This window comes from Primulina huaijiensis, chromosome 13 (assembly GCF_012295235.1).
Source record: "Primulina huaijiensis isolate GDHJ02 chromosome 13, ASM1229523v2, whole genome shotgun sequence".
NCBI classification, from domain to species: Eukaryota; Viridiplantae; Streptophyta; class Magnoliopsida; order Lamiales; family Gesneriaceae; genus Primulina; species Primulina huaijiensis.
In genome coordinates, this window is record NC_133318.1 from 561,750 (window position 1) to 577,507 (window position 15,758).

At 36.2% G+C, this 15,758-nt stretch overlaps 1 protein-coding gene across 4 annotated transcripts in view; it reads left to right on the top strand.

The window, feature by feature from the left end:
* LOC140990917 (uncharacterized) overlaps positions 1–15,116 on the top strand; it is a 57,453-nt gene extending 42,337 nt beyond the window's left edge. Inside the window, exons 1-9 of one of the 4 annotated variants that reach the window (XM_073460784.1) lie at positions 7,739–7,823; positions 8,309–8,567; positions 8,682–8,703; positions 8,785–8,864; positions 9,172–9,253; positions 9,369–9,476; positions 14,261–14,422; positions 14,538–14,792; positions 14,900–15,116. In XM_073460784.1, coding sequence (XP_073316885.1) covers positions 7,780–7,823; positions 8,309–8,567; positions 8,682–8,703; positions 8,785–8,864; positions 9,172–9,253; positions 9,369–9,476; positions 14,261–14,422; positions 14,538–14,770 — 990 coding nt within the window. In that variant the 5' untranslated portion in view covers positions 7,739–7,779 and the 3' untranslated portion in view covers positions 14,771–14,792; positions 14,900–15,116. Of the gene's footprint in view, positions 1–7,726; positions 7,824–8,308; positions 8,568–8,681; positions 8,865–9,171; positions 9,254–9,368; positions 9,477–14,260; positions 14,423–14,537; positions 14,793–14,899 lie in introns of those variants that run through there. The other 3 variants (XM_073460782.1, XM_073460780.1, XM_073460781.1) reach the window with 3 other exon arrangements.
* The last annotated feature ends 642 nt before the right edge of the window (positions 15,117–15,758 follow it).

Here is a 15,758-nt window from a genome sequence, read left to right on the forward strand (position 1 = left end):
TTATTCACAAGGGTTGTCAGGCTTTCTTGGCCAGCATTGTTTCGGCGTCTGACGTACCAACTCCGTCTATATCTGATGTACCAGTAGTAAGAAATTTTCATGACATTTTTCCTGATGACGTCACAGGCCTTCCACCAGAGAGAGAGGTGGAGTTTTCCATTAACCTTGTGCCAGGCACCGTGCCAATCTCTAAGGCACCGTACCGGTTAGCTCCAGCTGAGATGTTAGAACTCAAACAGCAGATTCAGGAGCTTCTAGACAAAGAATTCATCCGCCATAGTTTCTCACCATGGGGCGCACCAGTGCTCTTTGTGAAGAAGAAAGATGGAAGCATTAGACTGTGCATCAATTACCGAGAACTGAACAAGGTAATGATCAAGAATAAATACCCACTCCCAAGGATCGAGGACTTGTTCGATCAGTTGCAGGGAGCTACAGTGTTATCTAAGATAGATCTTCGATCAAGGTATCATCAACTGAAGGTAAAAGATGCAGATGTTCTTAAGACAACTTTTAGAACCAGATATGGGCACTACGAGTTCTTAGTGATGCCATTTGGACTGACGAATGCTCCAGCGATATTTATGGACCTCATGAATCGAGTATTTCAGCCTTACCTAGATCAGTTCGTCATAGTTTTCATTGACAACATTCTCATTTACTCGAAGAGCCATGAGTAAAAAGTTGGAGAAGATAGCGTTTTTGGGTCATATAATATCTAGAAGTGGTATCGAGTTGGATCCAGCTAAGGTGGCAGCAGTTAAAGAATGGGTTGAGCCGAAGAAAGCGTCAGAGATCCGCAGTTTCCTAGGCTTAGCAGGCTACTACAGGAAATTTATTTAGGGATTTTCTTCGATAGCAGTACCACTCACTTCATTGACCAAGAAGAATGCTAAATTCATATGGAGTGATGAATGTCAGAAGAGCTTTGATACTTTGAAGCAAACTATTATCACAACGCTAGTGTTAGCCATGCCAGCAGGGCAAGGCAATTTTGTGCTATACACCGATGCTTCTAAGCTCGGATTAGGCGCAGTTTTGATGCAACATGGTCGGGTTATAGCTTATGCCTCCAGACAGTTGAAGGTGCATGAGAAGAATTATCCGACTCATGATCTTGAGTTAGCTGCCGTTGTCTTTGCGTTGAAGATATGGAGACATTATTTGTATGGCGAGAAATGCCAGATATTTACTGATCACAAGAGTCTCAAATACTTCTTCACGCAGAAAGAATTGAATATGAGACAAAGACGGTGGTTGGAGTTGGTAAAAGAATACGATTGTGAGATTAGCTACCATCTGGGGAAAGCTCATGTTGTGGAAGACGCCTTGAGCAGAAAAGTTGCAGTCGTGGCACAATTGTCAGTTCAGAGATCTCTTCAGTCAGAGATTCAGATATTTGGGTTAGAGGTTTATCCTAAGGACAGAGCTCCTAAGCTGTGTAATCTGACACTCCAGTCTTCTTTGTTTGACCGAATCCGTAGAGGTCAGCCTTCAGATGAGCAGTTGCAGAAATGGAGACTGAAGGATGAGGCCAAGGGCTGTGTACTCTATACTGTGTCTGATGGTATTGTGAAGTACAGAGGAAGGATGTGGGTGCCTAGTGTTGAGTCGATCAGAGAGGATATTTTGACAGAGGCACATGCATCTCTGTATTCCATTCATCCAAGAGGTACCAAGATGTACAAGGATTTGCAGATTCTGTATTGGTGGCCAGGTATGAAGAGAGACATCCGCCGATTTGTATCAGAATATCTCACTTGTCAACAAGTAAAAGCAGAACATCATAGGCCAGCAGCAATGCTTAAGCCGCTCCTTATCCCCGAGTGGAAATGGGAGAATATCACCATGGACTTCGTTGTTGGTTTGCCGAGGTCAGTCAGAGGATCCAATCCTATTTGAGTTATAGTGGATCGACTTACTAAGTTGGCACACTTCTTGCCAGTGAAGATGACTTTCTCCATGACTCAGTATGCATAGCTCTATATCAGGGAGATAGTCCGGTTGCACGGGATCCCAGTTTCTATTGTGTCCGACAGGGGCTCGAGGTTTACATCGTCCTTTTGGAAGAGTTAACATGCAACCATAGGGACGAAGTTGCTATTCAGTACAGTATTTCACCCGCAGACAAATGGCCAGTCTGAGCGAGTGATTCAGATTTTGGAGAATTTGTTGAGAGTTTTTGTGATCGATTTCCATGGGAATTGGGAATCGAAGCTACTTCTAGTGGAGTTTACCTACAACAACAGTTTCCAATCATCTATAGGTATGGCTCCATACGAGGCACTATATGGGAGGAAGTGCAGATCGCCGATTCATTGGGATGAAGTCGGTGAGAGATCGGAACTTGGTCCAGAGATTGTTCAGCAGACTGCAGATGTAGTGGTCAAGATCCGAGACAGGATGAAGACCGCCTAGAATCGTCAGAAGAGTTATGCTGACAAGAGGAGAAGGGATCTAGAGTTTGTCGTAGGTGATCACGTTTTCGTAAAGATAGCAACTATGAAGGGTGTTATGAGATTTGGGAAGAGAGGCAAGCTTAGTCCGAGGTTTATTGAATCGTTCGAGATTCTTGAAAGAGTTGAGACACTAGTTTATCGTGTAGCCCTACCGCCGAATCTGACCGGTGTGCACAATGTGTTCCACGTCTCAATGCTGAGGAAGTACCTAGTAAATTCTTCGCATGTTTTGATCTATGAGCCGTTGCAGTTGGCTCCAGATCTATCGTATGAGGAAAGACCTATTCAAATCCTAGACCGACAGGAACGAAGACTTCGGAACAAAGTGACCAAGTTGGTCAAAGTCCGGTGGCTAAATCAATCAGTGGAGGAGGCCACTTGGGAGACCGAGGCAGATATGAGGAATCGCTACTCGGAACTGTTTGGTAAGACTTAATTTCGAGGACGAAATTTATTTAAGTGAGGGAGGAACTGTAGAGCCCAAATTCAGTACACGCAAACCCGTGCATTTATTAAATTGTCAAATTGTTTATTTAAGTTTAAAATGATTTATAGCGATGCATGATCTATTTAATTGCATCATTTTAAATTATTTATGTTTATGTGATGCACGTTAAAATGTTTTTTTGAGTTTCATAATTTTTTTTGAATTTCATGTTTCAGGCGATTATTCGACGCGGGATCGAGGAAAAGAGACCGGCGACGATTTTGACAATTTTAAAATGTAGTATTTTGTTTTAAGTTAGGATTGAGACATTTTAAACGATTTATTAAGTTTTTAGCATTTTTAAAGCCAACTTTAATTAATTAGTGATTTTAAGATTTTTAAAACTTTTAAGATTTATCAATTGTGTATTTTAAATTTTTAAAGTGAGTTAGCATTTAAACTAGCATTTTTTTAGTAACAATTTAATTAGTATTTTTAATTAGCATGTTAATTGGGTGATTAAACATTTTAACCCCAATTAATCACACAAACTCACGCACACACATCTACACACACACTTACACGGCTGATACACACACACACACACACATTTCATTTCATACCATCTCATTTTTTTTAGAAGAAAATTTTAGGGTTCTAAGAACCAAGAGCAGCAGCCCCTCTCCTCTGTATTTTCCAGCAATTTTTGTTGGGTTTTATTCGAGAAAAATCGTGCCACGTTCGTCCCGGATCGTCCCTCGCATCATCCCCGCTTCGGTATCGTCGTTTCGGTAACTTTAAAAATCAAAAGGCATGTATATTCTTTCGTTTTCGCATCGATCTTGTCATAGTAATAATTTTGATGTTTATTGTATGAAAAACATGTGTATGTCATGCAAAAGTTTGAGCAAAAATGGTTGGATCACTTTTGAAATGATTTTTGGATCTCAAAACTTGAAATTTGCTGTCATTTTAAATACTGTGATTTTTTGGTCAATTTTCTGGAAAAACTTCCAACATATAAAACGTAGAAATTTTTGATACCTTTGATTTGACAGTAAATTAGAAATTTTTGGACAAGAAATGAGTGATTTATGATCGTTTTCGTAAGACTGCTCAAACTACGACTTTTATGAAAATGTGTTTTGATGTGTTCTTGAAAGTTTAATTATTGCAGGCTTCATTGGGAATCGACCGGTGACCGCTGTTGTGTTTAAGTATGTTGAGTATGATGTTGGGATGGTTTTTGGTGTGTCGGTTAGCGTCGATAGGCACTTGATTGCGTTAGAAGTCGTAGGATGCGTTTTGACGTCAAAATGTCGTGTTTACGGGTTGTGTTGCGTTGTTTGGAGTGCGTCGTAGTTTGGGGCGTTTGTATGGGTTTGAGTTAATGTTGTAGCATCCTTGGATGGGTCTCGAGGTGTTGGTTCATGGTCCGTATGATCGAGTTAGGAGGAATAGGCAATAAGTGTGGTGTTTCTCCGTTGGTTTACAATGCCAACATGTATACGGACCCTGACACGGGGTCCGTGCCCTTGTTTCCTTCGAAATGCGAAATTCCAGCATTTACCCGGACCCATACCTGGACCATTACACAGGGTCCAGCGTTGTACCCTTGTGCGAGCAAGTCAGCCGCGTGTCCTCCATAAAAAAAAATTTTAAATTTAAATTTTTTTTTGGGATTGTTTTGGGGTTTGATGTCATGATTTAGTACGATGATTAAACGAGGTCGAGCCCCGAGAGATTTAGAACGTCATAAGGAAATTTGTCATTTTTGGGTGTGAGCATGACTAAAACGTCTTAGTTATGAAAGATAAGTATTTGAACTCATGTTAGTATGTACAGCAGTGGCCCTAAGCGAGATCCAACGAATCCCTCAACGCCAAGTAAGTTTGTTCGACGTGCAAAAGAAAATATTTTAAGTTTTTGAGGTATACTAAATGTCTTGTGACCAAATTATGAACGGGTTTGGAAGTCAATGAACGTAGCCGAGGACCTCTCCACCCCGGTAAAGCATGATTGGGTTTAGATCAAGAATGGAAAGCGGTAAAGCATGATCAGGGACCAATCCACCCGGTAAAACATGACCGGGGATCTCATGTATGTGGTAGTGGACATTCTCTGCCAGCCCAGTACTGTGGTTTAGTCTGATCAGGCACATTTATGTATGAGTCACTTGTTTTGAAACATATTTCTACGCAAAATGATGAAATTTATGTATGTTCAAGTATATATGATGCAAGCATGTTTAAGAAAAGTTTTACGTTTATGGCACGTCTGTGTTATGTATGTATGTTCAAGCTTATATATGCATGTTCAAGTTTCAAGTATGTATGCTCTATTTTAAATATGCATGTGGTTTTATTACGTATTACTTGTTATTTCTAGTTTATACATGTTGAGTCTTTAGATTCACTAGACTTGATTGATGCAGGTGAGGATGACTTTGAGGAGACGAGAGGTGGGGACCAATGAGCTGGCTTGGACTGCGCGGGAGGCTAAACCCGAGGACTGCCCATGTTTTTATGAATACTTTTATGCATGTTGTTTCAAATACTCTAATTTTTAATAAGTGATTTATGATGTTTAAACGATTATTACTTTTGGCAAACTTGGTTGTGTTTGTTTTTATTGCAAATGTTTTTAGACGAGCAAGTTATTTTAATGCAAATTTGAAAGTTTATTTTGTATTTAAGAAAATTTTAATTTTTCGTAAATTTTAAAATAGTTCAAAAAGTATAGTACGTTACAGTGTAGATCCTCAAGTGGTCTAGCAGAAACGTACGCAGTAGGAATGATAAGATTGAAAAGATGTGTGGAGATGTGTTTGATTCTCAATCAAATCTCCAAGTGGGAGAAATGTCGGCAAAATGGGCCAGTCAAAGAAAGTGGGCAGAAAATTGGGTTGGCAGAATTGAAGGAAATAACGCGTATTCACACGGACAAGGGGCTTTATAAATAGATCACACCCTTCCATTCTGAAATCATTTCTTCTTCGAGTTTTCTCTCATTCTATAGCATTTGAGTTCTTAGTTCTATAATATTTGTGAGGTGTTTGTTCTCCTGTATTAAGAGAGTGTGTTCTCTTTGAAAACACAGTGAGTGAGTTGTATACTATATAAATATTATAGTAGAAATTCTTTTCATCTTGTCCGTGATTTTTACTCTAATAATTTTTAAAAAATTTTCAAATAAATCTCGATGTCCAATTTATTTTTTATTTTTATATTTATTATCTCAAATTCCGAACATCTCCCCATCCCAAAATCGATTTCACTTGGAGAACAACTTTCTCTCAATGTAAGTGTTCTTCTTTTATTTTTATTTTTCTTTTCATTTTCATTTTTTAAAGGAAGATCAATACGCCGACTATCGTAAAGCTTTTGTCTGCGAAGATTCATCTTCCTTGATTGAAGCTTTTGTCTCAATTTTACTGTGTATAATTAATTGATTGCGGTTTCGTTATATGAACATTGTAAAAACAAAATCCCGCATAGACATTCGATGTGATGCCTATCATTTGTATTAGTTTTCCATGATGCAAAATTTTATTTTATTTTTCTTTTTGGAAGGATTTAAATTAAATTTGAAAAATATTATGAAATTTGTTTGATTTTACTGTTAATTTGTTGTAGTATTGTAATTTGTGTTTATATTTGAAAATTATAGCAATGGATAATTGACTTATTATTCAGATTTGGTTGTGCTTGTTTCTGTCGCTCGTGTTAAAATGGTGAGTCGTTTGATTTCAATTTTGTTCTTGGTCTTTAGCGTATTGTATACTTTGGTTCATTGAAAATAACGATGATTAAAATTTATTTTCTAATCTAGGAGAAAACATATGTTGTGTTTGTTGGACGTAAACTTGATATTTACGATAGCTGAGATGGAACACGTAGTGAAGTGAATAAATTTAGTGGCGCTTCCCACAAATCATATTGGAGCAGGGAAGATGCAATGAAAGATTTTGATGCATATATGAAAAAAACAGTCTGCAGCTGCTTACAGTGACAAGAATTGTTTGACTTAAAGCATTTTAACAGCCAAAATTTTGAATTCACCTTCTTCATGTTGCTATGGATTTGTATTACACAAAATCTGTGCTCAACATTCGTAAACAAACTCTCCAAAGCAGGAATCAATGAGTTTTAGTAGGTTGACACTTGATTTTATTCTTGGATTCAAGTTAAGCTAATGTACCGGAATTTCTCCTTTCAAAAGTTTGTCAAATGTACTTCGAGAAATTAAGACTAAAATCTTCAATCCACAAATTTCTTGAGCAGCAAATGAGTTGAAGTTGTTGACTATCGGTAGTTAGCATCATCAAATGGCTAGGCTCACTTTCTCTCAATAGCTTTCCATCTAGCATAGATTCAAATATATTAATATAATGGGATTCGAAATGTCGTGCTGCATTTCAATTTATAATTGCAAAAGCACCTTCATATCTTTTTCCACTTCCTGGGAACATATGAGACCATCAATGATCAAACTGCCAGATTTATTATGTATTTAGATCTTCAGAAGAGAAATCTGATCCACTAATAGAGAGCCTACATACTGGACCTTGGTGCTCTTCATTGTATTTCATTTGTTCCGCTTAGTATTGATCTGTTCAATTATGTGTCCCATTACCTGATTCATATTGTGAAAGAATTTGCAGTGTACTTTATCAACTATAACTTTTCATGTGATAAATCGTGTAACATTATGTGGAGAATGCATTTTGTATTACCTTCATTAATTGATCACTATCGTCCATTTGTTAATTAATAATATTGTATACATGGATATTAATAATCGTATATTTTGATACTGGTGAAATCACTCACATTTAAATATAAGTGTTGGGACCTACTGTTTTATCTTTGATAAACTTGAACATGATATACAATGGTGGTCGTTACATCTTACCAAATGCTGAACATGGTAGATAAGTTAAACACTAGATTTTTCCTTTGTTATTTCATTTTGGATCGTGTGCAAAGAATAAAAAGTCTACTTTTCTATATCCTGGATGTTGTTTCTTAATCCTGTCTCTTTTTGTTCCTCAAATCTTATATAACAATTTCAACGTTGCACTCCTTTAGCTTGTTTAGGTGGATCTTCATGAAGTTGACCTGAAAAGTTTTTATGTTTATATCCTATATCAGCCCCATATTCTTTTTGTTTCTGAAATCCTGCTTAGGTACTTGAATATTATACACTGACAACAGAGGTTTCCCGTAATTTTTTTTTTTGGAGAATAAAAGGTTTACATCCAATTTCCATTCTGAGGACTTTCACTGCCATGCTGCCACTTCCTTTCTCTTCTCGCACATTCCTTCCTCCACAGTCCATCTCTTCGACTTACCTTTTCCAATCTAATATGTGTGGCCTCAAGATACTATTTCTGTGTCATTGATTTTGTTCACTTTGCTAGAAATCAACCTCTTAGCTCGAACATGAAGGCGATGGTCGTTAAAAAATGCTGGTTTTCAAGTATTTTGGAGCAGCGAGAAGTTAAAATGCCTGAAATTAAGGACCACGAAGTGTTGATCAAGGTGTGTGCCGTTGGTGTCAATAGAGATGACATAATTGATGTGGCTACAAGTGTTGATGGTGTCTGCCCAGGCCTTGAATGCTCTGGAATAATTGAAGCAGTTGGAAGAAATGTCAGTTGTTGGAAAGTTGGAGAAAGGGTAATAGATAGCCATCTCCCCGAAGAAATGCATTATAGCATGATATATATATATATATATATTGAACTTAAGCATGACAATTTGCAATGAATTAAATAAAATTTTGAATTTCAGGTTTGTGCCATTCTCGAGGGAGGTGGGTATGCTGAACACGTGGCTGTACCGGCAAACTTTCTTCTTCCATTACCCGAGGATATTGATTTAGATGATGCTGCAGGCCTACCTCATGCATCATGCATCTCACTACTAGCGTTATTCAAACTGCATGAAACCAAGACGCCTAACAAAACTATTTTGGTGAGAACCGAGACTAAAAGTTACCGAAAGACGATCTAAACGAGTTTATTTTAAAAAGTGAAAAAGTGATTTTGATTCCATGTTTCTGTTTTGCACTTGTTTATACCTAAATTTCGAAGTGAATGACAACAATAGTTTTATAATTTTTTTTTGTGATCGAGGTAATGTGCTTTCTTAAGAGATAACTTCAAGTTGTTTCGCAGTTTGTATTTGTTTAGAATATTAGAGTTTTTTTCTCTATATTTTCTTTTTTTTTGGTTACAAATTATCAAAGTCATGAACTAATTTAGAGTCCAATAATATTTAGATTCGTGAAGGCTCTAACGGGATTGGCACATTGGCTATACAATATGCAAAGTACATGGGCTTCAAAGTTATTGCCTCCACAGGTGAGATTGTTTACTGCATTGTAATCTTAAGCCCATTCTCCTTTCCGCGACAATTTATGATGTCTTAATTCTCTATATTATTGCATATGCTCATTCTTGTTGATGATATCCTCAGGAAGTAGCGACAGGTTTGCAATTTGTCATCATTACGGTGCTGATTTTTGTGTTGATCACACATTGACAAACTTTGCAAGGACCGTTATCGAAAAAGCTAGACGTATAGGTAAGGTTGCATCTATCCTTTATTGAAAGATTTGATGCTTTGCAATTTGCATGATATTTTTTATTCTTTATCCCCCATCAGAATTTATTAAGCACCATGATGTGGTAGGCCATAAAACATGGCGCAAGTTTACAAGTTTCCATTTAATTTGGTTCACAAGTTTCCAAATTAGTGTCGTTTTAATTTTGGTATTATAACTTTCTATATTTTAATTATTTCCAAATTTTAGTTGAATTGCTACTCTATATATAGATCTAATACTTTATTTTTTTAAACATTAATAGTATTTCAGTTTCATATATTCTCTCAATTAAGTAGAGTTTTTATTGTTTCTTCTGAAACATCCCTTCCGCTACACCAAAATTGGCATAAGAGATCGGGATTTTTATTTGAATTTAATGGTTGATAATGATTCTAGTGGGAAAGACTCGAACAACTGCTCAATGCAGTTGATGACACGCTTTGCAAGCTAACACAGATGATGGCTGTGATCATCTGTGTTGACTACAGAACTGAGATGGATGTAGGGCCAGAGTAGCAGAGCTAACTATTGGCACCCTAACTCCACAAATCTGGCTCAAATTGACCTAGGATCCACGACAGGGCTGGGCAGCCATGGGCAATCGTCAGCGCCATCGATCGGGGCTACATAGCTATGAATCCCGCAGAACAGCAAGCCGATCACGATTTTGCAAAAAATATACCACTTTTGACACGGACTGTGCAGTGAAACTTTCGGAGGCATGATGGTATTCTTTTTTTAGGTTCACGAAGGGATGTGGGAGCTTTTGATGCACAAGGTGAAAATATTTTTTCTCTTCATAGATGAGTCCAGCACAATTATCGGGCTTACAATCAGTGTAACAAGCAACGAGGAATTTAAGATGAAGATGGAATTGCATTGCTTCGACGTATGATTACATATCGAGGATTTTCTCTATTTGTCTTGATTCGTTGTATGAAATTTTTTTTCCTACTATTTGGATATTCCTGAAGAGAGACAATTGAAACTAGTAGCCGACAAGTTGAAAGGGGGATCATCGGCTTGGCTTGGTGGCAACAATTACAATATAATCGAAAACTATTGGAAAATGTGTTTGCACGGTTCGGATATCGAGTACCCAACCCGATCGGGCGGTTAATTTGTCAAACGATTGGGTCAGTTAATGTTTGCAAATGTCTTGTTTGGGTAAAAACCCAAACCCGACTTTTGAATTTGGGATTGGTGTCGGGTGATAAATTTATGGCCTGATCGGATTCGGGCACCCACATATTAATTAAATTATGCATTATAAGTATTATAGATATTTCACTCAACATTGTTCTTCGTTATTTCATTGTGGTGTAGAGCTAAGGTTTGTGAAGCACTCAAGCTCTTCTCCAACATTGCAGTCGACTTAGTGGCCTGTGAAGCACTGAAGATCTCCTCGAATAAAAGTGCGGCCAATTGTACCTTGGCAGTTTCATGGCCGCTGCCTTGAGATCTGTGACTATAGAAAATTCCAGCTGGCTTTTCCAGCGACTTACTGTGTTCTCCATAGGGCTCCAGAAGCATCAAGAAATTTTCGGGTACAAAATCGGGTAGCTAAGATTTCGGTTCGGGTGATCAAAATTACTACCCGAAAACCAAACCCCACCAAAACCCGACCGATGGACAAAGATGAAGAGGTTGCTTCGATAACGTTTCCTTTCCCCGGATTATGATTAGTTCCTCTACCAACAATATCAAAATTATCGACAAGGGAACCGTGTTAACGCAGAGGAATTTTATTGATAGAATGCCAGGTTAATTTGTCTGAGATAGAGGATAGATTAATTGCTTGTTGTATTGGTGGATTAAATCTTGACTATTCAAGATTAGTTGGCTTTCCAAGGAATTTGGATTGTGACCGGTGCTATTAATAATCTGGTAATGAAAATGAAAATCAAAATGACAGATCTACTCCTATTTGAGGCGAAACTTTACCCCCAATACAACCTAAGAAATCAGAAACCGCTTTGCTAATAATGACCCTTGCGAACACCCTAATCTTGGAAAGTGTTTTTGATGCAACCAAACTAGCCACCTCTCAAATAATTGCCCAAATAGGCGATCAATTAATTATATGGGAGATGGTCAAGAAGATATTAATGAAGGTGGTGATTTGAAGAAGTAGAATATATTGTTCAACGTTTTTTGCTAACCAAGAAAATGGAAAAGGACTCTCAACGACATAAAATATTCGGTACTCGAGGTATTTAAAAATAAAGTATGATCACTGATAGTGGCGGTAGGAAGAATTTGCTCTCAAACTATTAATGACTTGAAGATGAAAAAACATCCATCACCTTACAAAATTGCAACCTTATAGCTGATAGTGGGATGTAAATTATAATTTATTTTTTGGCGGACATTGTGGAAATTGTTCGACACTTCAATGAAATGTAGTGGTACAAGTCATCCACAGATGGATGGGCTTACTGAAGTGACTAATGTACACTTGGTAATATGATAGAGCATTGTGTGGAGAAAAACTGAAGCTATGGGATACTGCACTTCTCAGTATTGTCAACAAAATCAGACTACTCATACGGATTTTTCTGATTCTAGAATTTTTCAAAAGATCTTGGTCACAATTCCTAAAAAGTTTGAAGCCAGAATTTCCATATTGGAAACTCAAAAGATATGTCAGGTATTTATTACACCTTGGCAGAATTGTTGAATGTTCTACGACACAAAAACGAAGGAGACTTGTGAGGCAAGAAGCATCTACGGAGGGTGCTTTTCGAGCCAAATCAAACAACAATCTTGATGACAAGAACAAGAAAAAATATAGCAACACTCGAGTTTTTCCTCGTACCTACTGCAAAAAAAAAAATCATCCACAAAATAAGTGTTGGTGGAGTCCATATGCAAGATGTCAGAAGTCTGGTCATTTAGGGCGAGTGGAGAGGATATGAAAAATTCAACAACAAGAAGCAACAGTTATTGAAGATCAACCTCATGAGGAGGAGTTGTTTGTGGCATCATGCTTTGCCATGAATTACTCCACAGAAAGTTTTCTCATAGACAGTGTTTGGACAAATCACATGACTCATAATTGAGAGCTCTTCAAAGAGCTTAACAAGACTGTTGTTTCTAAATTTAGGATTGGAAACAAACAATACATTGAAGTAAAACGCAAATGAACTATAGCAATTGAAGGGCACTGAGGTGTGAAATTAATTTATGATGTTGTATATGTTCCTGAAATTAATCAAAACCTTTTGAGTGTTACTCAGTTGTCGGAAAAAGGCTACAAGGTGCTTTTTGGAGATAAAAATTGTGATAAAAAATGCAAAAGACATAAGAGGTTACTTAAAGTGAAAATGCAAGGCAAAAGTTGTCTTGGATTTAATGAATAGGGAGCATTCTGCTATATCGTCAATGAATAAAAATAATTTTGTTATAAAAGTTTGGCTAAATCAGAGGAGGAGGATACAAATATGTTGCCTATCAATATGGGAAACAAACAAGGCTTCCTTTTCAACAAAACAAGGCCTGGAGGCCTACATAGAAGCTACAATTGATCCACTCGGATGTAGGAGGACCAAAGACAGGACCAAACACTCATCGACAAAATGGTATTGTGGAGAAGAAAAAGATAATTATGGAGATGAAAAGGTATACACATTGTGCTAGGGGAATTCATCACCACACAGCAAAAATAATTCGTAGATATGTTAAGGGCACTGTTATTCGTGGCCAATCGACACAAACATCCAGACATCATCAATATACCGTGCACGATCAAAGACAAGCTTTTTCATACATTGATGGCTTCAACATTGGAATAGAAAATGAAGTATGCAGCTTCAGAACCAAGGAGGAGTGTTGATTGGGATGACTCAAGAAGCTTATTTTTAATTTTATCTTTTATTATTTTAGGATTATGATTATATCTTTATTATATTTTTTAGTAGTTATCTTCCACTAGCAGTAGATTTTATATGGTTTCTTGGTTGTGTTATATAAGTAAACAATTTGTTGCTTAATAAAATAATAATCTTTGCATTCTCAAAATATTTCTTTCTCCAATACAGCTGGTATGAACATCTCCAATACTTTCAATGTCTGAGATATCTTTGAGTACTTTCCACCAGACAAATTTTCTTTGCACCTTCAAAACTCAAGGACAAGTTTTTTTTCAAGGGAAGGAGATTGGTGTAGCACAAGTTTCATAAGTTTTTAAATGATTTTACTTGAATTAGAATTCTCTATATATGTCTATTACTTGTAAAGAAAATTCATTCAAACATTAATAATATTTCAGTTTCATATTTTTTCTCTCAATTAAGTTGTGTTTTTATTATTTCTTTTGAAACACAAATTCTGCTGCAGAAACTTTATCTGTTTAGACAATCAGTAAATCTAATGGTTTTTTGAATGAAAATAGATGTTCCATATTGTTGATATCATTTTGTCGGTAAAAGAAAGGGTAATGACTATTGTCCTCTTTATCACTTTGTTGGTAAAGAATGGATGATGTCTGTTGTCCTTTCTATCACCTTTATCTTAAAATATTCGTAACTAAATTAAGTCCTATCGTGTGAGATCCAAATGGAGTTTGTATAGAAGCATTTCTGATTGGCCTCTTTGTTTGTCACTTTAGCTATGACAAATTAATAACTTAATTAAGTCCTTCTATTGCTTCTATACCGTGTACGCTGGTAATTATGCTAACATTTTCTTATCAAATAGCATGTCAAGTGTAACAAATTGTGGAGGCATTTTATTTTCATTTGGTTGAAATTCATCTTTTCAGGTGTTGATTTGGTTCTTGATTACGGAGCTTCCAATCTTCAGAGTAATATTGAGTGCTGTCGTATCATGGGTAAGGTTAAGATTGTCATTGTGGATTTGCATGGAATGAAATCTAGTGACATAGATCTCTCTATACTACAACGAAAGCAGGTTGAAATTAAAGGTAAAAATCATCAGCTTCATTGTAATAGTGCTCTCTTAAAACCCTCATCCCCAATCATTATTTTTTTATTTTTTAGTGTACAGTTTATTATTATTGTAGTTATTACTATTTGCAGTTTTCGATCTACGATCTAAAGATTTGGGTTATAAAGCTTCTGTGATTACTGAAATTAGAACTCATTTGTGGCCTGCCGTTCTTCAACAAAAAGTTGTTCCCGCAATTGAGTACCGTGTTCCAGTGACTGAATATCAAAAAGCTCTGAACATTTTAAGGAAAGATGACAGTGCTGGGAAGATTATTCTGTGTATGAATTTTGGGCAGAACAGTGACCGTCTTAAAATGGACTAAATGAATAATTTTATATCACAATGTAAGGAAATTATACTTTTTTCTTCCTTCTTTTTAATTATCTTGCATCTAAACTGGGAACATCTTATCTCACAGTTTTTAATGGGTTTTAATTTTAATTAATTCCAGGTGCTTTGTTTACAAGGGAGACAGCGACTGAACTTATTTTAATTTTAATGTGGTTCATCCCATACTTTGGGTATCTTTCTGTCACATTTTGGTCTTCGTAGCTACTAGTATTTGTATGATTTGATTTATATTTTGTGAAATTCAGATCAATAGTGCGTCCATGTGCTTTATGGGAAACGTTTTACAGTGATTTGTTGATGTTCGTGATAATCTTAAATGCATCTTTAAATAATTTTTTTACGTAAAAAGAAAAAAATTAGCCAAAAGTACTTACTAAAATAAATCTTTAATTCATCATATATAAAAAGTATATTGTGAAAATCTATATTTGACGATCGATTTTGAACCACATGTATTCCAGTCTGATTTCCCGTGTTCCCACCAGCATAACTTATATTACATAGATTAAGAACTTCCAACTAACAAGTTTTAGGTGCTGAAATGTACCATTTAAATTGTCCTCAAAATTCCAATTTTTTTCGAAATCTTAAATTTCCTCATCAAACGAAATGAAATTCAAGTGTTAATTTTTATTTACAAATGTTTTCTGTTAAAAATATTCTAAAATCGTTTTGCTAAAAAATACAATTCATAATAACGTTTGTTTGAGCATAAAAAAGTTATCAACAATTACATATATCTTTAAAAAAACATTGTAAATTTACATGCTGCATATCTGTTAGAAGGTATCATTTTATGGGTAATATCCGATTCAGTACCTATTATGTTTGAAGTTAGAACCCAATACATGGAGAGAGAAAATATATTGAAAAATGCTATTTATACCCTTATTCCTTATTATTGATCATCGCACTTTCAAAAATGGTATCAGAGCATCAGAGCTAAAGGTTAATTTATT